The sequence below is a fragment of the Alnus glutinosa genome, chromosome 5, assembly GCF_958979055.1.
Source record: "Alnus glutinosa chromosome 5, dhAlnGlut1.1, whole genome shotgun sequence".
NCBI classification, from domain to species: domain Eukaryota; kingdom Viridiplantae; phylum Streptophyta; class Magnoliopsida; order Fagales; family Betulaceae; genus Alnus; species Alnus glutinosa.
In genome coordinates, this window is record NC_084890.1 from 5385793 (window position 1) to 5409779 (window position 23987).

Below are 23987 nucleotides of genomic sequence, written 5' to 3' on the forward strand. Positions count from 1 at the left end.
TTAATTAGTCCTCAATGGTGACTAAAGATTTGGTTAAATTCAACGCAAGCATATTTCTTCTCGTTGTGTGTTTAGACATCAGTAGACAACTTTCGCAGGCATAACTTTTTTTTTTTTGGTAAGTAACTTTCGCAGGCATATCAATATTGTTTGACTCGTTCTAATCCTTCGCATGCTTGGATCATTTTGGTCTAACAGTGGTTGCCTATGAATATCCGTCTTTATATTAAAACTTTTCAAACAAGCTTCTTTCACAAATTTGTTTCGCAATTGTCAATTTAAAACCATTCTTTGGACGTTCCAATGTTCAAGTCTCTGATTCTAGTCGTTCTTTTCTTCTTCCCATTTTGCATGTCCATTGACACCTTAACACTAAACCAATCCATCAAGGACGGCCAATCTTTGGTGTCCAAAGAGAAGAAATTCGGGGTAGGCTTCTTCAGCCCCGGCAACTCTAGATATCGGTATCTGGGTATTTGGTTTTTCAGTGTGTCAGAACAAAATAAGGTGGAATTTTACATTTGGGTTATAAGGATCCATGGGTATTTCTACAATAATAAACTAAACCAACGACTTTGTCATGCAAAAAGTGAGAAATATGGGTAGATGCTATTTATCTACCGACATTGCAATTGATACTTGGCCACCCCCAATGGGACTAATCAGAGACTCCGTCAACGGGTGCCGGGGGGGGGGGGGGGGGGGGGGGGGGGGGGGGGGGGGGTGATGTTCATTAGTTGATGATGAAACATAGTATATATATCAATGTAGATATGATTAAATGAGAGTATCAACATATACTTCTTGCATCAACCAAGTCTGCCTGCAACCTCACTTGCCATGATCGTGTATTGTGCAAAGAGGTTTCTCTTTCTGCAAACGTTGCTTCACTTCCTCCTCCGGTTTGGCACATCATTGGACACCATAACTACCAGCCAAAACATTAGAGATGGACCAGACGGTGGTCAGGTTTTAGTCTCCAGCGGAGAAATCTTTGCGCTTGGTTTCTTTACTCCCGGTAAGTCCACCCACTGCTATGTTGGGATTTGGTATTATAGGCCTCCAGGAAAAACAATGGTGTGGGTTGCAAACAGAGACACTCTTATTAACGACACTTCTGGCGTTTTCTCAATTGATGTTCTTGGAAACCTGGTACTCCATGCTAGCAATTGGAGCACACCCATCTGGCCCACAAATCTTGTTTCGGAATCAAGAAACAATAGTACTCTCGCTCGGCTCAAGGACTCGGGAAATCTAGCCTTGATCAGTGACAATGGAACATGGGAGGTACTATGGGAAAGCTTTGACCATCCAACAAACACCCAGCTTCCAAAATGAAAATCGAGATTGACCGGAGGACGGATCTGAACCGGGTCCTAACATCTTGGAAGTCCAGAGATGACCCGGGGACTGGAAAATGGTCGTACAAGATCCACATCAACGGCACCCCTCAGTTGTTCTTGTACAACGAAGACATTCTGCGATGGCGTTCAGGTCATTGGACTGGCCTTGGATAGAGCGGCGTACCCACCTTGGAAGGCATTGTTCTCTTCAATTTCAGCTTGGTGGACAACCAGAGTTAGACTACCACGGCCTGGAGCATCGCCACGCGCTACTATGTAATCTTATCAATGTTAGTCTTAAATTACTCCAGTGGTCATTGCTCCGGGAAGGAGAGAATACCTGGACTCCTCTGGGATCAGTGCCTTATTCTGATGGTTGCGACACTTACGGCGAGTGTGGTGCGTTCAGTAACTGCAATTTTAGCGTTGCTAACGAGTCCAAGTGCTGTTGTCTACCAGGGTTCCTGAGAAATGCATCAGGTGGGTGTGTGAGGAAATGTGGAGAGGTGTCCCTATGCTGGAGCAGTGAAGGTTTTGTGAGGGTAGCCGGCTTGAAGGTTTCGGATACTTCAGTAGCAAGAGTTAATCTGAGTGTAAGTTTTGGAGATTGTCTAGAGGTGTGCTTGCAGAATTGTTCTTGCTTGGCTTACGCAAGTGTGGATGGTGCATAACATGGCATGGAGCTTTGATAGATACAAGAATGTTTAAGGATGGGGGCCAAAACTTGTACGTACGTGTGGATGTGCTCGAGTTAGGTACTGAGATCTCAATAATTTTCGGAGTAATTTTTTAGCTAACTTTTTCATTCCATGATCTTCTTTTTGTATGATTATTTGCACAACACTTACTGCTTTTGTTGCATGACAATGGAAGTTCTTCCAGTACTACAGGTACAGGAAAGAAGTCAGAGGGGTTATTTGCTAATAAGAGGAGGCTGGCAATTGTGGTGGTGGCCATACTTGTTACTTCAATGTTTCTTCTTCTACTCTTTGCCCACTGGTTGACAAGAAGAAGAGAAAAGGTTAGCAAGATTCTATTTTGGACAAAAATTTCCTATAACCCACATGTAAGATTGATATGTTTTCTTTAAACATGTGAGAAGCATATATTTTTTTTATTAATGCTTTTAAAAAAGTAAGTAAGAAGCACATGATATTTAAATAACATGTGCTTCTCACATGCTAAAACACATGTCATTGATGTCAATCTTATATGTGGGTTGTAAAAAATCTTCTACAAACCAGTTTGTAGAAAATTTCTGTCCTTTTATTTTATATTGGTTTTTTATTTTATTTTATTTTGCAGTGTTTTCTTTTTAGGGGTGATTGCTGAACTTCAAGTGCAAAACTGATGAAGGACAATTTGAGGAGACTCCTTGGACGGTTGACAAATGTTGTCTCGGACATCAGGATCGGCTCATAGCCGAGATGTGTCGGGATTTGTCTCAGTAACCTTGTCAAATAACTGAGATTCAGTTCGGTCCCCTCCAGAAAATAACCGAGACCCAGCTCGGTAAATCGAAGCGTAAGAATTCTGCGAAAGGAGCAGCTGAGCAGATTTTCTGGAAAGAAACAGCCGAGAGGATTTTCTGGAGATTTTGTGCGGAAATCGTGGAAGAGTTGTTGACTTCCATATTTTGTTTTGATAATCATTTTGTAGTACTTTTCCTTAAATCATGAAATTCCCCTTGTTCATCAAATCTCTCTCATTAATGAGGATTTGATGACTTCTTTTAATTATTATTTATTTCCTTTTACAATTCTTAAGGCTTCACTATAAAAAGAAAAAATGTAAGAATGATGGGGATTGATTATCATTGAATTGAAATTGTTTTCCTTTCAACTTGTGAGTTGATTGTTATGTTTGAGAACGAAGTTTCTCTTCACTGTTTACCTCTTCTACCTGCGCTACGTCAACAACATATGCACTCCCCCCCTTCACATCAGGGTGGGGTCCACACACTGGGCCCCACCCTCATGTGAGGGAAGGGAGTGCACATGTTGTGCACTTGAAGTGCAGCAAACATTTCCCTTTCTTTTTTTCGTCCATATCAAGCTGCTTGTGGGTGAACTAATACAAGTACTTTTAATAAATTGTAAGGAATCTAGGAACATGTCTATATTTGGTTGGAAATAAGAAAATAACATGATAGCTAGAATAAGATTTTAAGGGTCATAGATATCATTAATTAATCATTACACAAGACACAAGCCATATATATATATATATATATTAAAAAAACTAAATTCTTAATTTCTTAAAGCACTAGCAGCAACTTTCCTAAATCTCATTTTCTTCCTTACATGTAAAGAAAAGTCTTAGAAAACCTCATTTTCTCACCTCTTAACCTCGGAAAAAACTAGCCATTTCTTTTTCGTTCTCATACCTCATTTTGTCTTCTTAATTTATGACTGGATATTGAAAAGGAACATCATCCTTAACTATCCCTCTCCCATGTTTGTATTAACCATAAAGAAAAAAAAAAAGTTTAATTGAGTAGGTCATGTATTCTAGGTTTCCATATTCAATCATATTTTCAGTTTAATTTTCATGTAAATTAAGAAGGATGATAGCTTTTTTTTGTTTTTAATCCTAATTTTCTCTGCTGTTGAATAGGCTTCATATATAAATAATTGCTTAAAATTTTTACAACCACCATTTGTATATTGTAAATTATAATTAAGCATGTGCTTGTATGATTGGACAGGGAACAGAAGACAGTTCGCATTGTTTAATGATGTTATTAAGAAGGTTGATGAAACTGGTAGAAAACTAGATGTACAATTTTTCGATCTAAGCACCATAATTGCTGCCATAGACAATTTCTTCTTAGCTAATAGGCTTGGACAAGGTGGTTTTGGCCCGGTCTATAAGGTAATTAATAAGTTTAGTTTCTTCCTGTTATACATGATATGATGATAAGAATCTCAGAATTGTGAACTTATATTAAATGTAAATATTTACCAATATTACTATTCCTATTTCACTGCAAGTTTTATATATGTATATATATAATGAAAAAAAAAATTAATCAAATAATATATGTTAATTGGTGTAAGTCCCCATTATAAATTTATAATAAATGTCGGGTCAACTAGCCAATGGACAAGAAATAGCAATGAAAACACTCTCAAAAAGTTCATAACAGGGCACAGAAGAATTTAAAAACTAGGTTAACCTAATTGCAAAACTCCAACATAGGAATCTTGTGAAGCTTTTTGGTTGTAATTTTTGCATCAACAGACAAGAGAGAATGTTGATCTATGAATATATGCCAAACAAAAGCCTAGACTTTTTCATCTTTGGTAAATTTGATATTTTAGCATGCAACTGTTTTCAATATGTATTAATTATTGATTGAAGCTTAAATTCATGTTTGATGTTTCGATTTAGACGAAATAAGAAGGAAATTGCTAGACTGGAGGAAGCGATTTGAAATTATTTATGAAATTGCTCAAGGAGTCTTATGTCTTCACCGAGATTCAAGGCTAAAAATCATCCACAAAGATCTAATTAAAAGCGAATAATGTACTACTGGATGCAGAAATGAATCCAAAAATTTCATATTTTGGGTTGGCTAGAATGTTTGGTGATGATCAAAATGAAGCAAATACAAGAAAAGTTGTTGGCACATAGTATGTCTCTCTCTCTCTCTCTATGTGTTACAATTATATAAATTAAATTATTAAATTCATCTCTTCTTATAAACTTTTTTTTTTTTTTTTTTGGGAATGAGTAGTGATTTAACATTTTGCACACACATGAATGCACAATGCTAATTAAAAGCAAAACTTAGACGAGCTTCAATTTTTTTTTTTTTATTATTTATTTATTTTTTTTTTTTTTCAGTGGATACATGTCTCAAGAGTATGTAATGGAAGGGTTATATTCTATAAAATCAGATGTATTGAGCTATGGTGTCTTGACACTTGAGATAATTAGTGGCAAAAGAAACAATTATCATCACGTTGGAAGTGCCAGCCTAAATTTGATTGGATATGTAAGCAAAATATATTATCACTCTTCATTATGATTCAGTGATGAATTTCTCTAACATAATACTCTTCAATTTTTGAGGTATGGGACTTATGGATGGAAGGAAAAGCCTTGGAAATAGTCGATTCATTATTGGGTCAGGAATATCCTGCTTAAGAAGTATTTGAGATGTATTCAAATAGGGCTCTTATGTGTACAAGAACAAGCCATAGATCGGCCAACTATGCTTGAAAATCTCTTCATACTTGGAAATGAAGCAACTGTTCCATCTCATAACAAGCCAGCATTTATCAACATATCCATAAATTTTGATTTGGATTCCTCAGGTTCTAAAGGAGCACCTGCTTCTCTAAATGAGATGACAATCACCATGCTTGAAGGTCGTTCAAGTCTTCTCTCATGATCATTTTCATGCCTTAAACTTGTTGCAGTGTACGTGCTCTCATCAGATGAACTATATTTGACCCCTAGATTTGAAAAATTGGTCTATAAAATTATAAAAGTTGAGTACCATAGTGCTTCTAAGTTCTATCCTTCAAATGAATTATTCTACCTTGTGAGATATTTTTGCCATCTCGATCATGAGATCCTTCTTCTCCTTCGTGAGTGACTGAGGAAGTATGGAGCTTGTCTCCATTCTCCTCCCTTCCCCTTTCTTTCTCTTTTTTCCTTCCAATTTCCTAGTTTTCTTATCTTTCCTTTTTTTTTTTCCTCTTTTTTTTTTTTTTTTGTTGGTTAACAAAGTCTTAGAATTTTTCAAAATCTACAGAAGAATTGTGAGTTATTCCAAGGTTATGCTCCTCACCACGCCACGATGCAACATATGGGAATGGTCCTTTCAATGCCAATTAGTGCTAGTTTGGGGTTGTTTAGTTACAAAAATAATCTGCGATTTTAAAGAAAATTGTAAAATGTGTGGCATTTGGGAATTGCGATTTAAACTCGCATTTTTTAAAATCGTGAAAAAAAAAACCATGATCTCTAGTAGCAAGATAGGAGGTGCTTAACTGAAAAAAGTGCAAATTTAAACGAAAATCACTATTTCGCATAGCAAGCGGGAAAGAAAAATATTACAAGAATACCCACCTAAAATATGTCAAAACCCTTGTATTTTCTTCTTCTTTCTTTTTTTTTTTTTGGTTCTCCTCTTTGCCTCTCTTCTCTTTCTCATTGGCGTTGGACTGCTCTTGCCTGTTCTTGCACTTTCATTGACACTGCTCTTGCAAACTCTCTGGAGTTTTTGCTTTTGCAAAGTTGCACTTTCTTGCTTGTTTGTGTGATTTTGTATGAATAAATTAAAAGGCTTTGATAAACCTGTACACATAGTGAAAGAAGGGTAGAGAAGGGTAGTTCGTGAAAGAAAAGAGCAGATGAAAGTGCAGAAGTGTGTATATGCGTATATGTTGAAAAAGGGGAATGATTGATGCATTACTAGCATTGGGTTCCACTCCAATCTGTTTTGGAGTAATGTACAAATTGTTCTCTACTTATATTCCTAGCATTTTCCATTGAAAAATTACAGGTAAAAGGACAGATGAAAGTGCTTTAATATACGTGTAATTTGTGTTTTGCGAAAGTTGAAACTTGAATAGACAGATTTTCAGCGAACGTTGGACACATTTTTTACTGTCTTAATTTAAATTTGCAAACATCACTACAGTGCATAGTGATCAATCACTGAGCAATGCGGTGCACAGTGATAAATCATTGTGCAGTAAACAATGATCAATGCGAGTGAACAGTGACTAAAAAGATTTTTTTTTTTTTTGTCTATTTTAAAAATAAATGAAGAAAATGGAAGATTTTATTGCCAAACGCTACAAACAAAGCATAGAAAACCGTGTCTTACTAGTTTTATTTATTTATTTATACATAAAATGGTGGGTCCAAATCAATTCATCTTATTTTTGAGGTCTTAAGTGGACCGTGGGGTGGGGGTTATCTGTCTTTTGAGTCTCAGAGTTAGACTGCTCAGCTGCTATTGTCATACTCCTCTAAATGGGATGCCGACCGGCCAACAATGTTGGCAGTTATATGCACACTCGTTCTCTCAAATGGGTGGATCCCACAACACATGTGGGACCCACCCATGTGAGAAATGTGAGGATGCACATAGTGTGTAACTTGTATTTTTTTTTAACATTATTCTTATTTTATAACCACTAGAAATTTTTTATAAATTGGTTTATAATTTTTTTTTTTTTTACATGTTCACACAATAGGAGAAGGGAGAATTCAAACTAGTGACCTCCGCTTCATGAGGCGTGGTCCCTATCCAATTGAGTTACCCCTTTGAGACTATAAAATTTTTTTTTACAATTTACATATAAAATGGACATATTTTTTTAAATGTGTGAAAAACATATTTTTTTATTAATATTATTAAAAAAAAAAACATATAAAAAATACATATTATTTAAATAACATGTGCTTCTTTCCTAACACGTATGAAATTTTTGTCCCTTTCTAACTACCTAATGAGTTTTATGTTGTAACATTACACAACAATTTTTTTTTTTCTCTGTTTTTAACACAGCCATCAATGCTTCATTAAAATAGTTGTAATAACTATTCCCTTAATACCTATTCCTCAAAAAAATTAGATGAATAGTTATTCATAAAGAAATAAACTACATTTTTAAGATAAAATCACTCATTATTTTCTTAATTTGTTTCAATTTTTTATTTTTAAGAAACCCACATTTACATTGCTTGGCCGAGGCAACATATAAATCCAAGGGTGGTCACCACCCTTGGAGGATTTGTGGGAGGCACAGGCCACCCCACTCTTTTTTATTTTTTTTGTTTTTTTTTTATTAGTATTTAATTTTTTTTTTTTCAAAAAAAACTAATTATTTCATTCCACTCTCTTTTATTTTTGATAATAACTATTCAATATCTCAATAAAATACTCATTCCGTAAACCAAACGCGGATAATATTAAACACAATTATTTTCAAATCATTCCATAGTGAGTGATGGGGAGGGTGAAATAATATTTGCAATTCACAAATTTTTGTGCCATCAATTGTTGTCCATCATCCATTATAATTAAAGGGTTGTTCATTTAACTTTCATATTTTAAAATGTGTCATTTACGAAGGTAGACGTTATAATCTAATGCTAGAAGGTTGAGTGTCAAGACACTACAAAATAAGGGCATCTTGAGCCGTTTTAATTCGTTGGAGCTATTTTAACGAAAACGGCTCTAATTAGAGCCGAGATCGAGATCACTTAATCGCATTGTGTTAAATATTCCGGAGGGCACAAAATCAACCTTTAAAAAAAAAAAAAAAAAAAAAAAAAACATTTTTGCATAATTCTATAACATTGTAAGATCTTTCTTTGCTCTAATTTTATTTTATTTTTGTATTCTAATATTTTACTATTAATTTTTTAGATTAATATTATATATATAGTATCAACAAAAAAAAACTGCATCAACAAAATTAATTTTACAACATTTAACACTCGGTAAACAGCTAGCTGGAGGCCAGGAGCTTTTTCAGACGTAGTAACAATAAAAATAATTCATAGTACTTTCTCATTAATACCATCATATGTAATTAAATAGTTTTTTCCCTTGTGCAAATGAGGATACAAGGGGCAGTGACTCCACCAAAATTTTCAAAATTCCTTCAAAATTATAGGTTTTTATTATCACTATTTTTAATGAAATAAACCCTTTAAAATTTTGTTTTTCATTACTACTTAAAAAGTTTTTGTTTTTGTTTTGCCACGCTGCTGATATTCTGCTTGTCTATCACTTGAGGGTTGCTCGAGCAAAACTGTGCTAAATTTTTCACTCAATATCGTTGGTCGCTCAAGCGAGGTGTTGCGAGAGAGAAACAAAGCGTTCACTCGAGTGAATTTGTAATAACGTGAGTTTTGAAATTTTCTTTTCCAGTCTAAGTCCTTAAGTTATATTGGAGCACATTGAGGACGGCATGGTCTCCCGATTAGTGTTATTTCTCAATTTTATTAATAATAAATACATTTGAAAGAGTTTTTCTTTGTATGAAGTCCTCAAATTGCCTTTGAGTTGTCCTTATCACCTATAAATGATAAGGACAAAACTCCTACTTCTAATGCTGCACGTCGCCTTTATGTTTAATTGTCTTTTGACATTTCAAAGTTTATATAACTTTTAAATTCACAATTAAATCAATCAATCTTTTGAGTTAAAAAAAAAAAAAAAAAAAAAAAAAAAAAAAAAAGTGTAAGAATTAGAATTAGTATCGTGGGTGTTTCTGTGGCTGATATTAGATAAGTCATGAAAGACTCGGTACACATCATCTACAAAGCAGTTAATATCCCCCTGTAAATTGTTGTTCTATATATATATAAATTCTGTCAACTGCAAGAAAGCGTACAAAAGTTTTTTTTTTTTTTTTTTTTGACATGTCCACACAAGAGGAGAAGGAAAATTCGAACTAGTGACTTCCGCTTCATGAGGCGTAGTCTCTAGTCGATTGAGCTATCCTTTGGAGACGAAAGCGAACTAAAGTTGCTAAAGGTAAGGTGCTCCTGCCACACCAATTAATGGACCCTAGAGTCTACACATATACATGTGAGAGGGAGTCCTACATGAGTAAATGTCACGGGGTATTTTATTAAAATAAAGTGTCCCTTTTTCTTTACTAAATGCAAGTTCCTTTTGTACCCAAGTCTTTTTAACAAAATCTCAAGCCTCAATACAGTCTCCAAAGAGAGGCAAAGAGGAAAGAGGAGAGATAAATATTTTTTAATTTAAAAATTAAAATAATAAATAGGAAATCTATAGAGTATCTCATGCATGTGGCTTTTTTAATTTTTTTTTTTGAGATTTTTCTCTATATTTAGAAACATGAAGATATTTTGAAGAAGCTGTTGAGAGTGATCTAGCTACTTCCTAGATTTCAATGCTTGATTATTGAAAATAAAGAAGAGTATTAATTTTCAGCATTAGATGTAGCTTTTATTTCGTTATATATTAAGAAATGATTTGTTTTGAATTGGCAAATCAATAAATGGCTTTCAATGATATTTCCAAATGATAGAATTTTCTCTATTTTGGAAATGCACGGGATAATTACATGCATTTTAAGTACATGTCAATTTAACCGACTAAATTGTATGTGTGTGTGTGTATTGTGGGAGAAAAACCTTTATCCTCAAATAATTTGACTATTTTTCTCTTCACATCTTTTACCGAAATTCATCTTTGTCGATGAACTGTTTTTTGATCTTGTTTGTCATTGTCGATCTAGCTATGTTACTCAAACTGACAAAGTGGGCAACCTGAGTTAAAGAAAAATAAAATAAAATGATGGGCATCCCATTCTTAAATGCAACAATATTGCCCCTTTTTCAATCGTCGTCTAACTTCCATTGAACTCATACCATCAAGCTATGGGGGACCTTAATTTGTACCCTCATAATCAATTTTTGGTCTCATATTTAAATACCAAAATGCGCGCATTATCATACTCGATCAGTATGATTAGCCCACGACCTATATATATAATCTTCGTTAGGAAAACCATGGATCTTGCTAACGGGTTATTGAATTAAAGGGTTTTACAAGTAATCGAGTACATGAACAACAGTCCCTAAAAAAAATAAAAAATAAAAATAAAAAAGGGGGTAAAAATACAATTAATAAATGGTAAAAAATAAAAGTAAAAAAAGTGCATGATTTGGTCATCTCAATGGGCCGCATAATACGCTTACAAAAACAAAATTGATGCAGATAATGACAACCCTGTTTGAATCCTCGCATAGAAACTGCAACAGTCACCGAAAGACGGCCAAAGTTATAAAGTTACTGTCAAAGTTCAAATCAAGACCCAAAAAGAGAGAGCTAGATACCAACATAGAGATCAAATCAAAAGTTTACGCAACCCTCATGCATATTATTAATTTTTGGAAAATGATTGGGATTCCCCATGTGAGTACGAACAAAATAGAAAGAATTAAAGAGCTTGAGAGAAAAAAAAAAAAAAGAAAAAAAAAAAAAGAAAAAAAAGAGAGACAGACATGAGTTTGAGAAATGAGAAAATTGTAATTTAAAATTGTATTATTAAGTGTTTTAGTAAGTTTGATTACTATTCAAGTTCTATTGACGTATCACAATTAAATTAAAGAATATGAATTGCTATTTCATTATACATTCTTCTATTCTTAGTGATAGCTTTTTATTTTTCTAATGAAAACTCATTTCACTTACAAATATGGCTAGAAAGGGGGTAAACTTGAAAAAAGAAAAAAGAAAATAATACACATAATTCTTTACATTTCAACATATAATCAAGTTTTAAATTAATCTATAAATCTGATAGACTTAATATAAATTCCATAAATCAATAATAAATTTGAAAATGACATGTAACCGACTATAATGTGGTCTTAAATTTAAAAAAAAGTGATGTTGACATGACAACGCTAAAAGATTATCCTCAAGAGTAGGTTAGAAAGTTGAATGTGTTTCTACTATTTCCTCCCTCTTGCACCTTACTAATTAAAAACCTCGCCTACCTTTTGTCCTCCTAATTAAGATCTCGACCCCAGTGTCCCCCTATTCAAGTTGAGTTTGATCATAGATTCCTTCTCAACCCCAACACTGACACAAAGCAATCTCATTAGCAAACCAACCTATAATCTTCATCCGAAAAACCACCATGAATCCTGCCAAAGAGCTATTGAATACGTCGTTGCTTCTCTCCCTACTTGTTTTCCGATTTTGCATTTCCCTTGACACCATTTCGCCGAACGAGACCGTTAAAGACGGTGACTTCCTAGTTTCGAAAGGAGAAACTTTCGCCCTTGGGTTTTTCAGCCCGGGAAACTCTGGCCGCCACTACGTCGGAATATGGTATTACAAAGTTCCTGAACAAACCGTTGTGTGGGTAGCAAACAGAGACAACCCTCTCAATGATACCTCCGGAGTCCTCTCCATCAACAGCCATGGAAACCTCGTCCTCAACAGCAAAAACCGAAGCACTCCTATCTGGTCTACTAACGCTTCTGTCTCATCCACGAACAATTCTATGGCGGCTCAGCTCTTAGATTCTGGAAATCTTGTTTTGGTTGTACGAGACAGCCAAAGGGTTACATGGCAAAGCTTCGACTATCCCACGAATACTCTGTTTGGGTTCATGAAACTTGGGCTGGACCGGCGGACCGGGTTCAACTGGCACCTAACATCTTGGAAGTCTGAAGATGATCCGGCAACCGGCAACTGCTCATTAGAGATTGACCCAACTGGGTACCCACAATTGTTCTTAAACAAGGGTGGATCTCCATTGTGGCGGGGCGGACCTTGGACCGGCCAAAGATGGACCGGTATACCTGAAATGACTCAGCAGTTTAGTTTCAAAGATAGTTATGTGAATAATCAAGATGAGATCACGTGGGTATCTGCTGTAACCGACCCTAGAATTTTCACTAGACAGGTGATGAACGAAGCAGGAGTCCTTGCTCGGTCCACGTGGCACGAGAGTAGATGGCTCATGTTTGCGTATTTTCCGAAAGAGTTGTGTGATAAGTATGGAGAGTGCGGTCCAAATGGTTACTGCGACCCATACGATCCCATCAAGTTCCAGTGCACATGCTTACCCGGGTTTGAACCCAATTCTACCCGTGAATGGTACCTGAGAGACGGGTCGCGCGGGTGCGTGAGGAGTCAAGGAGTATCCACGTGCCACAGTGGAGAAGGGTTTGTGAAGCTGCCAGGTGTGAAGTTGCCGGATACTTCTATAGCACGTGTGGACATGAGTTTGAGTTTGAAGGAATGTGAGCAGGAATGCTTGAGGAACTGTTCTTGTACGGCTTACACAAGTGCAGATGAGACAAGGGGTGGGTTTGGGTGCTTGTCATGGCACGGGAACTTGGTGGACACCAGAACGTTTGCCAATGGGGGACAAGATTTGTATGTACGTGTGGATGCAACTACATTGGGTATTCTTCACATTTATGGCCTTTTCTTTTGTCACTGTTTGTTAAATTGGAAAATGTTATCTGAATTTAAATCAATAAAAAATAGTAAATTTAATCATTTAATTAATATTTAACATTTTATTCGTGTTTTGGCTCGAGCTCCCATGAACTCAAGACGTATGCTCTGATACCATGTTAAATCATCATACATCTTAAGAACTTAAGCTAATAAGAAATAATCAATTTAACCATTTAATCAATATAAGTTTCTTAAAATTTTTTTTTTTTAGCTCAATATTCAAAGAAAAATGACCTTATTCGGAACAAGAGGATGCTGGCAATTCTTGTGGTTTCTGTTGCTGTAACGTGGCTTCTTTTAGTCTCCATTGTGTATTGGCTGGTAATGAGGATGAAAAGAGGTAATGGGGATGAAAAGAGGATGAAAAATCTGTTTAGTAGTGTTTCCCCAACTTCAAAATACCATCAAGAAAGCTGGGAGTTTGATGAGAGTACAAGAAATACAGATTTACCATACGTTGATCTAAATATTATAGTTGCAGCCACAGATAATTTCTCTGATGCAAATAAGCTTGGAGAAGGTGGTTTTGGCCCAGTTTATAAGGTAGACTCCCTGAAAAAGTCCCAAAATTTGAGTAACTTCAGTTCATATATATATATATATGTGTTAATGAACTAGATTTGTTTCTATGCATTATGACTGAATGATATTTGTACTTTATTTTCAGGGTGTCTTAGATAATCAAAAGGAAATTGCAGTAAAAAGACTATCAAGGTATTCCGGACAAGGAGGAGAAGAATTCAAAAATGAAGTTGGAATAATTGCTAAACTCCAACACAGGAACCTTGTGAGGATTCTAGGTTATTGCGTTCAAGGAGAAGAGAAGATGTTAATCTATGAGTACTTGCCAAACAAAAGCTTGGACTTTTTCATTTTTGGTACGTATGTCTACTTTTCACATAAACTTCTTGCAGTACACCCAAAAATGGTCCTCCAACTACAAACATATGAATTAATTCCTAGTATGTAGCAAAAATACAGAAGCATATATATTCTAAGTTCTTATCTCTTCATTCAGACGAAACAAAAAGGTCATTGTTAGATTGGGGAAAACGCTTCAAAATTATTTGTGGAGTTGCTCGAGGGCTTCTATATCTTCATCAAGACTCAAGATTAAAAATTATTCACAGAGACTTAAAGGCCAGCAATATTCTACTTGACAATGCAATGAATCCAAAAATTGCTGATTTTGGTATGGCTAAAATTGTTGGAGGGAACCAAAATGAAGCAAATACAAATCGCGTCGTTGGAACATAGTAAGTGCATTACAAAATAAAGATAGTTTCCATCCTATTAGGTACCTTCCATTATTATATGTCTTTAAAGTACAAATTGAAGTGGTTTTTAAGCAAACCTTTGTAATTCTTTTTTCTATTGTGTTCTTGGAAAGTTTATATGTCACGTCAATGCACAAACATAAAGCTATCTTTGATCATTTTATTTTGCTACTGCAGTGGATATATGTCACCGGAGTATGCAATGCAAGGGCTATTTTCAGTAAAGTCTGATGTATATAGCTTTGGGGTTTTGATGCTAGAGCTCATTACTGGCAAAAAAAACAGTGCTTTTTATCATGATGGTCCCTCCTCAAACTTGATTGGGCATGTAAGAACATGGGCAAAGGGCTTATCAAATTAGCCTACTATTATTTTTTAAACCTAATATCATGAATATGTTGTTTGTAGGTTTGGGACCTATGGAGAGAAGATAAAGCCATGGAAATAGTTGATTCATCACTGGGTGAACAATATGCTAATGAAGTTTTGAGATGCATTCAAATTGGTCTTTTGTGCGTGCAAGAAGATGCAACAGATAGACCGACCATGTCAGTAGTTGTTTATATGTTGGGTAATCATGACACACATCTTTCTTATCCAAAACAACCTGCATTTATTCTGAAGAGCACTTACAAAAGTAAAGATAGATCAATTAGTGGAGGTGCTAGTTCTATAAATGAAGTAACATTTACTATGATTAATGCTCGCTAACCACATGTTGTTAGGTTTAGTGCACCAATTGCTATTACATGCAGCTGAAGCTTAGCTTCCTGTAAATCAATTGTACACTAATATATGTATATTTCTCTTTTATAGATGAATATAATATAAAACCATTACCAAGAGAATATAATTAATTATAATACTACTAATAAAATAACGGTAATTATACTTCTTTCTCCAAATTACCATCATATATATTTACAATCACCCATCAAACTTTGGAATTTGGTGATCACTCTAATTCTAAGTTTGAATTCAAAAGGTCCTTTCCATTAAAATCGATCATTCGTCAATTTGAGCGAAAAATGTGCTCCTTTGCTAAATAAAACGCCTTATAAAACTTATGTGAAAATCACATATTTTAAGGGCATATGTCAATTCGAAAGAATTTTTGTATCAACTTTAACACAAATCACTCTTGTACGTCAAGCTTCCACATAATTATCTCACTAATTAACAAAGTTCTGCAACGCAAAAGATCTACTGAAGCTAAAGTTTTAGATTGTAAAGCAGGCTATGATCAAGTTATTCTTGGCATGCTATTAATTAAACACTAAGCAATCAAGACAGCCACATATTCTAATTAATAAGGAGCCAGCCAACCGAGTCCCCAATCAAGAAACCTGGAATTGGTCTAGCGAGATAACAAGAAGGTGTTATGGCAAAGCTCTGACGATCCTACAGATACTTTACTTCCAGGCATTAAGTTTGGGTTGAATAAGAAAACAGGGTTGGACACGATCTTAAGATCTTGGAAGTCACAAGATGACCCCGGAGCAGGGGATTGCCTCTACAAGCTAAATCCTACCTGCTCCCCAAAGTTCTACTTGTATAAGGGCAGGACCCTGCATCGGCGGAGTTGGTCATGGCCATGGTGCTCATCAGTAGAAACAAGATTGATTGATTACAATATCAATTTTGTTTACAATCAAGACGAGACATCTTACTCTTACTTTTTTGATGAGCCCTCAATCATTACGAGATTATTCCTTAACAACTCTGGATCGATCCAGCTACTTACGTGGAATGATGATGGTCGTCAATGGAGCGAAATCTGGTTAGTACCTAGATACTGATGCGAGAGGTATGGACTATGTGGTCCAAATAGTGTATGTAGTCCTGACAATATAAATAGGTTTGAGTGTGCGTGTTTGCCAGGATATGAACCCAAGAATCAAAGGGATTGGTATCTCAAAAATGGTTCTGAGGGGTGTGTGAGGAACCAGCTGGGGTATTCTATGTGCGGGAATGGAGAAAGGTTTGTGGTGGCAGGTTTGAAGGTTCCTGATACATCGAATGCTGATTGGGTGGGCATGACTATGAGCAGAGCAGAGTGTGAGAAGGCGTGCTTGAACAATTGCACTTGCACAGCTTGGCATATTATGGTGAACTGATGGACAATACAGCGGATGAAGATGAAGGGTGGGAGCTAAATGTTCGTGCGGATGCGATTGAATTAGGTATTCTTTTCTTGCATTTTTTTTCTCGTTCACTTCTTTGATCAGGACGGACTTACTTTTTTCCCTTCAGCCAACTATAAAACGAAGTCCAAAGGTTTTCTTGCCAAGAATCGGAAGCTGGTTATTGCAATATTATCTATTGTTGTGCTCTTGTTTATGGTATCTTTACAAGCCTGTCTCTGGTTAATGAAGAGGAGTGAAAATTAAATATTGACTTCTTAAACAAACCAAGTGTGTGTGTGTTTTTGTGCAACAAAATATCTTAAACGCGGAATTTAAAAGATAAGATATTTGTTGACGAAGTGAAAACTTTGTGAAGAGAAAAACTACTCCAGGGCAGCCAAACCTAGGAAATCCACTATACAAAAACAAAGTTAGTTACAAGACACTCGTACTCACATACCCTTATGCAGTAGTCATACCTTTAACTCTGACATGAAGCCCATCGTGAACGCTTCCCAACCAAATCTTCTACCTGAAGGGGTTTTTGATGGATTTCTTTACCTTAGGGTCGACCCCTAAGATAGACTTCACACGAACAAGAAGCACACACCGGCAACAACTTGGGAGCTAATGGATCTTCAATTCTCCCTAAACACCCTCTCAAAGCTAAAAGAATTCAATACCGAATTCTGTACAAAATACAAGCCTAGAGCCCCCTATTTATAAGCTTAAAGAGACCCAAAAAACTACTGAGATTCGGACTATAGCTGTCTAGCTTCTAGACGGAAGTGAGCCATGTTCAGACGATTTTCTGCGATATCCTTTCAGAAACAGCGTAATTCTATCTTTATCAGGTTCACGTCCAGACGGCTTGACCGAGCGTCCGGACGATCTTCGCTAAAATCCTTTCCGCGTTCGAACAAAACTCTAGAGTATTCTGAATTACTAAATATCGTCCGGACATGTTGCCACGTCGTCCGGACGGCTTGCAGAGACTTCTCAAACAGTGTCAACTTCTAAAATTCAACTCCGTGTTGAATAATGATTGATCTGGACTTCGGATGGTGTTGCTCTGATATCCGAACATCTTCATCGTTATCTCTAAGACACTACGGGGCATCCGAACGCCTTCAAAGGCTCGTTCGGATGGATGCACATGAATCAACTATTTTGTCTTTGATTTTGCAAGAACTCTTCATGGACATCTTCTAGAAGCTTGTGATCAGTTACTTTCTTTGATTTGAACACTGTCTGAATACATGAAGATTTTGAATTGAAAAACCAACCATCCTGTTAATTTGCAACCAATACATAAAGTGCTTTTGTTATCCAAAATATTGCTAACATAAATACTAACAAACTCTTATTTGGCCATTCTGGGACAAAAAACACTTGACTGGTTTGGAAATACAGTCCCGCTCCAAAAACCAAAAACAACAAAAAAATACTCCACCTTTTTGTCACACAATAAAAAAGGGTAAACAGAGTATTAATTTTAAACCATAAGTGTTTTAAAAAGGTCAGTACAAATGTAAAATTGTTCGAAAAACTAGAAACAGGACAAAACATAAAAAAAATAAATAAAAAAATAAAAATAAAAATAAAAACTCAATCATCATCATCATTTGGCTTTGGATGATGATATTTCAAGCACTCCTATAAGATTGACTTCCCGCTGGAGAGCTGACATTAAAGACATAAGCTGTGCAAAAGCAGCTTCAATGTCAAAGGAGGGAGGCACAGCCTGTGATGATGATGTAGCTGTTATGGGAAGATCTGGTGGAGGCTGAGGAACAACGCCTTGAGCCTCATGCCGCAACTGGACATTAGACTTCATGAGAGTCTGTATTCCAAGACAATCTGGGATCCATGAGCGGGGCTCAGAGTCTCAAAGAGACCCCAAAAACTGCTGAGATTTAGACTCGGATTGTCAAGCGTCCAAACAGAAGTTAGCCACGTTCGGACGATTTTCTGCGATATCCTTTCAGAAACAGCGTAATTCTATCTTTTTCAGGTTCACGTCCGGACAGTTTGACCAAGCGTCTAGACGGTCTTTGCTAAAATCCTTTCTGGGTTCGAACGGAACTCTGGAGTATTTTGAATTACTGGATATCGTCCGGACAGCTTGCAGAGACTTCCCAAACAATGTCGACTTCTGAAATCCAACTCTGTGTTGAACAATGATTGACCTAGCGTCCGGACGGTGTTGCTCTGACGTCTGGACGTCTTCATCGTTATTTGTAAGACACTGCGGGGTGTCCGGACACCTTCAAAGACTCATCCGGACGGTTGCACAGGAACCGACTATTTTGTCTTTGATTTTGCAAGAACTCTTCATGGACATCTTCTAAAAGCTTGTGATCAATTACTTTCTTTGATTTAAACACTGTCTGAATACATGAAGATTCTGAATTGAAAAACTGACCATCCTATTAATTTGCAACCATTACATAAAGTGTTTTTGTAATCCAGAATATTGCCAACATAAAATACTAACAAGGAGGAAAGCAAAAGGTAAATAAAAGTCACTTCCAGTGTGTGTGTGTATTTGCCCAATTACGAATTTCTAGTAAGCAATATTTTCCAATGTGTTTTACCACAGACAAGAGAAAAATCGAACAATCAATCATTAGATTTTACTGGTACCAAAAGCTCTTTGGAGGGAAATCAGTTGGCGAAAAGTAATAGACATCCGGATGCACTTGTTTTTTATCTAAGCTCTATAGTTGCTGCGACTGACAATTTCTCTCCGACCAACAAACTTGGACAATGTGGTTTTGGCTCTGTTTTTAATGTACATTCGTAATTCATCTATGATATTGATGATATCTTGAACTCTTATGTTCCTTGCTCATTATTCATTACGGAGATATATAAATTAGCTACAAATTAGTTTGTAACCAAATCCTACAAACATAAAGTGACATGTGTCCCATTAGCATGTAAGAAGCACATGTTTTTTTAATAGCATGTGCTTCTCACATGTTGTTTTAATAACATTAATAAAAAAGCATATATTTCTCACATAATTTAAGAATACATGTCACATTATCAGACTGGTTTGTAAGAATTGGTTACAAACTAATTTGTAGCTAAATTTTGTCCTTTTATTGTGAAAGTGTGTTTAGTAAAGGAGTAATTTGAGCTTAATTGCTTAATAGTTACAAGTAAGCTTAAGTTTGGATGATGATTTCAGGGTCGATTGTCTAACGGACGACAAATAGCTGTTAAAAGGTTCTCAAAGAGTTCGGGTCAAGGAATAAAAGAATTAAAAAATGAAGTCAGTTGATTGCGAAACTTCAACACAGGAATCTTGTCAAAATTTTAGGCTATTGTATTGAGGGGGAAGAAAAGATGCTGATTTATGAGTACATGACCAACAAAAGCATGGACTTTTTAATCTTTGGTATGTCTGCTTTCTCAAAATCTTGCATTATTTAAAGTGCATCAAACTGCAATTTTCAACTAGAGCAAAATTTTGTTGCAGATCATACAAGAAGTGCATCCATGAATTGGAGGAACCATTCTGAAATCATCATGGGGATTGCTTGTGGGATTTTGTATCTTCATCAAGACTCAAGACTAAGAATTATCCATAGGAATCTTAAACCAAGCAATATTTTATTAGATTCTGAGATGAACCCCAAAATTTCAGATTTCGGCATGGCTCGCATATTCAAGGCAGACCAAATTCGAGACAAGACCACCAGAGTTATTGGAACATAGTGAGTACAATGCAGACTTCAAGATTACCATTGATGTTGTTCCCAGGCCATGCACTGATTTTTAAGATTACCTCATTGATATTGTTTTACATGTAGTGGTTATATGTCACTAGAATATGCAGCATTTGGGGAATTCTCAACAAGATCAAACGTTTTTAGCTTCGGTGTCATATTATTGGTGATTGTAAGTGGCAAGAAGAACAACCATTCTTACCAGCAGGAGCATTCTTCCCTGACTTTGATAGGGCATGTAAGTAACAGAAAACTAGAATATTTTCCATTTGCATTTTATGATACACGTACACCCTTTACAGATAATACTATATATGATCGAACCACACAGGTCTGGGAACTATTGGGAGAAGATAGAGTCCTAGACATAGTTGATTCATGCATAGATATTGAGTCATATGTTTCCCAGGAAGTGTTGAGAAGCATACAAATCGAGCTCTTATGCGTGCAAGAAGATGTAATGGATTGACCAACAATGTCGGAAGTTGTGCTCATGCTGAGTAGCGATACAGCTTTTCCTTCTCCTAAACAACCTGCTTTCATTTTCAGAAGACCTTCCAAGGATTTGGACTCAGTCGCAGAGGAAGGACCTCATTCTGTAAATGAGGTGACAATAACCAAGGTTGAGGCTCAATAAAACTAGAATATAATTTCTTCTATACGTACAGATTTGCGGGACTAATTAACATTTTTCTGTTTTTCGGTCCATAGAAAATTGTAATTTATTCTTCTTTTTCAGTTATTAATACTACTAATAATATTGTTAAGCGTTATATCCCTCCCATTTTAGGAGGGAGGAATTCGTTTCTTCTCCCCCCTAACCCTGCCCTTTCCTTCTTCTCTTCTTCCTTCTCTAATGGCTCCACCTTGGGTTCCTACAGCCTACAGGCTAGATTTTCTTCTAGCTCCTTATGCCACGTTTGAGGCCTTATAAATATATCCTTCGCCTTGTGCTATTTATCCCATCTCCCCCATAAATTGCTGCCTCAGCCTCCTCATGGCCGCCTCGCCGCTTCCTCCTTGCCGCTGCATCGTCTCCTCCAATTGGATGTGCTTTGTGTCTTAGCTTTGGCTTCTTTGAAGTTGGATATGTCATACCTTGGCCACTCCAACTTCTGTCACACCTCTCAACCGTCTTCTCCTACCTCCCCACACTCGGTCGCCACCTCACGCAACTCCCATTCTCACAGCTGCTAATTTATAATTTATGGGTTTGGAGATCTTTTCCTGTGTTTTTACTATTTTTTAAGAAATACTAGAGCTCATTCTAGTGTTCTTCTAGTGTCTATCTAGAATAACATAAATGTAATAAAAAAAAAATTAAAAAATTGTATCTATATTATCCAGAAGGACATAAATGTAATTTTTTTATTACATTTATGTCATTCCAGATGGAAACCAAAAAAACACTAGAAAGAACTTTACAATTCCTCTTGTTTTTTTGTTATGTGCCTCCAACATGCCTTGCCATGGCCAGTGAGGATGGGACAAAACTAAAAATTTAGGCCTCACTTTATTAAAAAGAAGTTAGAACTTACACATGATGAGGATGGGACAAAACTAAAAATTTAATCTTGGGAGGGCGAGGTTGTGCAGCAAGTTTTTATTTATTTATTTTTAGGTGTCCTTTAAAAAAAATATATCCTAAATTTTTTTTTTTAGCAAATTTTTCCAGTTGGGGCCATGGCTATCCTAGCCCCTAGGTCCAAGGGCGGAACTATATACCCATGGGTTTGTAGGACAGAAGTCCTCTCAAAATTAATTATTAAAAACCTCAAAAGAAAAATTAAAAACTCAATTTCTTACATTTATAATTTTTTTTTTTTTTTTAGGAGTTCGACTTCTCAAAATTAATTTTTTACCCTTAAAATTTCATCCCCTCTCATCTTAAATCCTGATTCCACCCCTGCCTAGGTCCACCCATACGTGAAGAGAGAAGTGTTAGAAAACAAGCATAGCCATCAACTCCATGTCTTAACAGTCGGCCAAAGTGCTTTAATCTCAATTAAATTGATTAAACGATGATGAAGACTAAGGGGGCTTGATCTCGATCTTATCTACTTAAGACAATGTTGTGGAATATTGTAAATAGCGAAGGTGCATATGGTCTCGGGTTTTTGTTTAATATATGTGAAGGAATTCTTTAGGGTTCATGGCTATAAATATTAGTAAATGCGCGCAAATTATCTTAGTTGACTAGACGCTGACATTTAACCACAAAATTAAAGTGGCCATTCTAAAATCAACCCACAATTAATGTCTTGAGGACAAAATAAAAGGGGTTGGGTTGGATATGGTTGATTTCTTTGACTTATCTTTGGGTTATATAGTCAAGGACAAATTTTAAAAAAATGCCTATCAAAATCACATCTAATTTTATTAAAAATGTATATGAGAATTATTACATACTTTAAGAACAGAGATTAATTAGTTATGCCACATGCTTTGTTAATTTTATAAAAATGCAAATCAAATAACAAATATCAATTTAATAGATTAAATTGTAAAAATTTCTTCATAATCCAATTTATAGAAGAAGAAAAAAATCTTGTGTTTCGGTACGTACCAAATTTAGTCAAGAAGTTTTGAGATGAACAAAATTTAGGGTCTAGTTGTGCAAGGACCAATCTGCAAGTAGTAATCATGCAGACAAACGAAAGCAACTTTTCTCCTAACAATTAATATTGGAAGAGCATTTAACGTCGTCGTACAGATTATCTATAGTAGTAGCTCGGATTCGTTGAACAATATTATTAATTGGAAGAGCATTCAATGGCTATATCTACATTTTTATTTAATATATCTAATTAAAAGTTTCGTTTTTTTATTTTTTATTTTTTATTTTTAGTTATTGGGGAAAATGGACTGATTATAAAAGAATGGCCAAATTTATTCCTCACCTTATAATTTCTTCCCAAACAATAGGAGGATCATCAGCCATATATGCATCTGTGTAGTACTTCTCGCTAGCTTTGGTGAAAAGATTCCAGCGCATAACAGTTGCTTGGTTCCAATATTCATCAACCCTTTTGATCAATACCCAAACCACATTCTTTTTTGGGCGAACAAACTGAATTAACTCCAAGATTGAAGTTTAGATACATGTGAAAATAACCGTAAGGGTTGGCTTAAGTGGTAAGGATCTTGGTATTTGTGGCATCCCCATCAAATCTAAGATTCAAATGCTTTTAGGTGCAAACAATTTATTGAGATCATGTATGCTGACGAAGTTAATTGGAATCTTACCTAATTCATGTGAAGGGACGCTTTGCACGGGTCCGACGTTTAGATAAAGATATTATTGCATGGACTTGGATTCAACACAAAATCTTGGACAGTAACCCCACCTTAAGATCGATTTGAAAAGCCAAACGCATAGTATATATTCATGAGATGATATTTGGAGGTTTCAACAGTTTGACGATGAGGTTCTAGTGGGACCAGTGTCATGGGAGCTTGACTTTGTTTGTTTGGATGTAAAATGTTTTCTGTTGAAAAATATTTTCAACAAA

At 35.8% G+C, this 23987-nt stretch overlaps 1 protein-coding gene and 2 pseudogenes across 3 annotated transcripts; all 3 read left to right on the forward strand.

Annotated features, from left to right (window-relative positions):
- The first annotated feature begins 781 nt into the window (after positions 1 to 781).
- Positions 782 to 5742, forward strand: LOC133868868 (G-type lectin S-receptor-like serine/threonine-protein kinase At1g11410; annotated as a pseudogene).
- Positions 5743 to 11865: 6123 nt separating this feature from the next.
- On the forward strand, positions 11866 to 15465 carry LOC133868330 (G-type lectin S-receptor-like serine/threonine-protein kinase RKS1). Of its 3 annotated transcripts, XM_062305178.1 has the most exons (7): positions 11866 to 13277; positions 13547 to 13675; positions 13817 to 13878; positions 14003 to 14213; positions 14354 to 14591; positions 14790 to 14940; positions 15021 to 15465. In XM_062305178.1, the coding sequence occupies exons 1-7, from the start codon at positions 11999 to 12001 to the stop codon at positions 15321 to 15323; spliced, it is 2373 nt and encodes a 790-aa protein (XP_062161162.1). In that variant the 5' UTR covers positions 11866 to 11998; the 3' UTR covers positions 15324 to 15465. The 3 variants fall into 3 exon arrangements, with proteins under 3 accessions (XP_062161162.1, XP_062161161.1, XP_062161164.1); XM_062305177.1 differs by having other exon boundaries at positions 13547 to 13878; XM_062305180.1 differs by lacking the exons at positions 11866 to 13277; positions 13547 to 13675; positions 13817 to 13878; positions 14354 to 14591 and having other exon boundaries at positions 14127 to 14213.
- A 902-nt stretch (positions 15466 to 16367) lies between these two features.
- LOC133868869 (G-type lectin S-receptor-like serine/threonine-protein kinase At1g11410) lies at positions 16368 to 21147 on the forward strand (annotated as a pseudogene).
- Positions 21148 to 23987: the final 2840 nt, after the last annotated feature.

Bases quoted from the DNA above. Each gene is read 5' to 3' on its own strand.
- LOC133868330 (XM_062305177.1), top strand. From the start codon at position 11,999: ATGAATCCTGCCAAAGAGCTATTGAATACGTCGTTGCTTCTCTCCCTA. The intron at 14,214-14,353 runs GTACGTATGTCT...CTCTTCATTCAG, and splicing joins CTTGGACTTTTTCATTTTTG to ACGAAACAAAAAGGTCATTG. The intron at 14,941-15,020 runs GTAAGAACATGG...TGTTGTTTGTAG, and splicing joins CCTCAAACTTGATTGGGCAT to GTTTGGGACCTATGGAGAGA.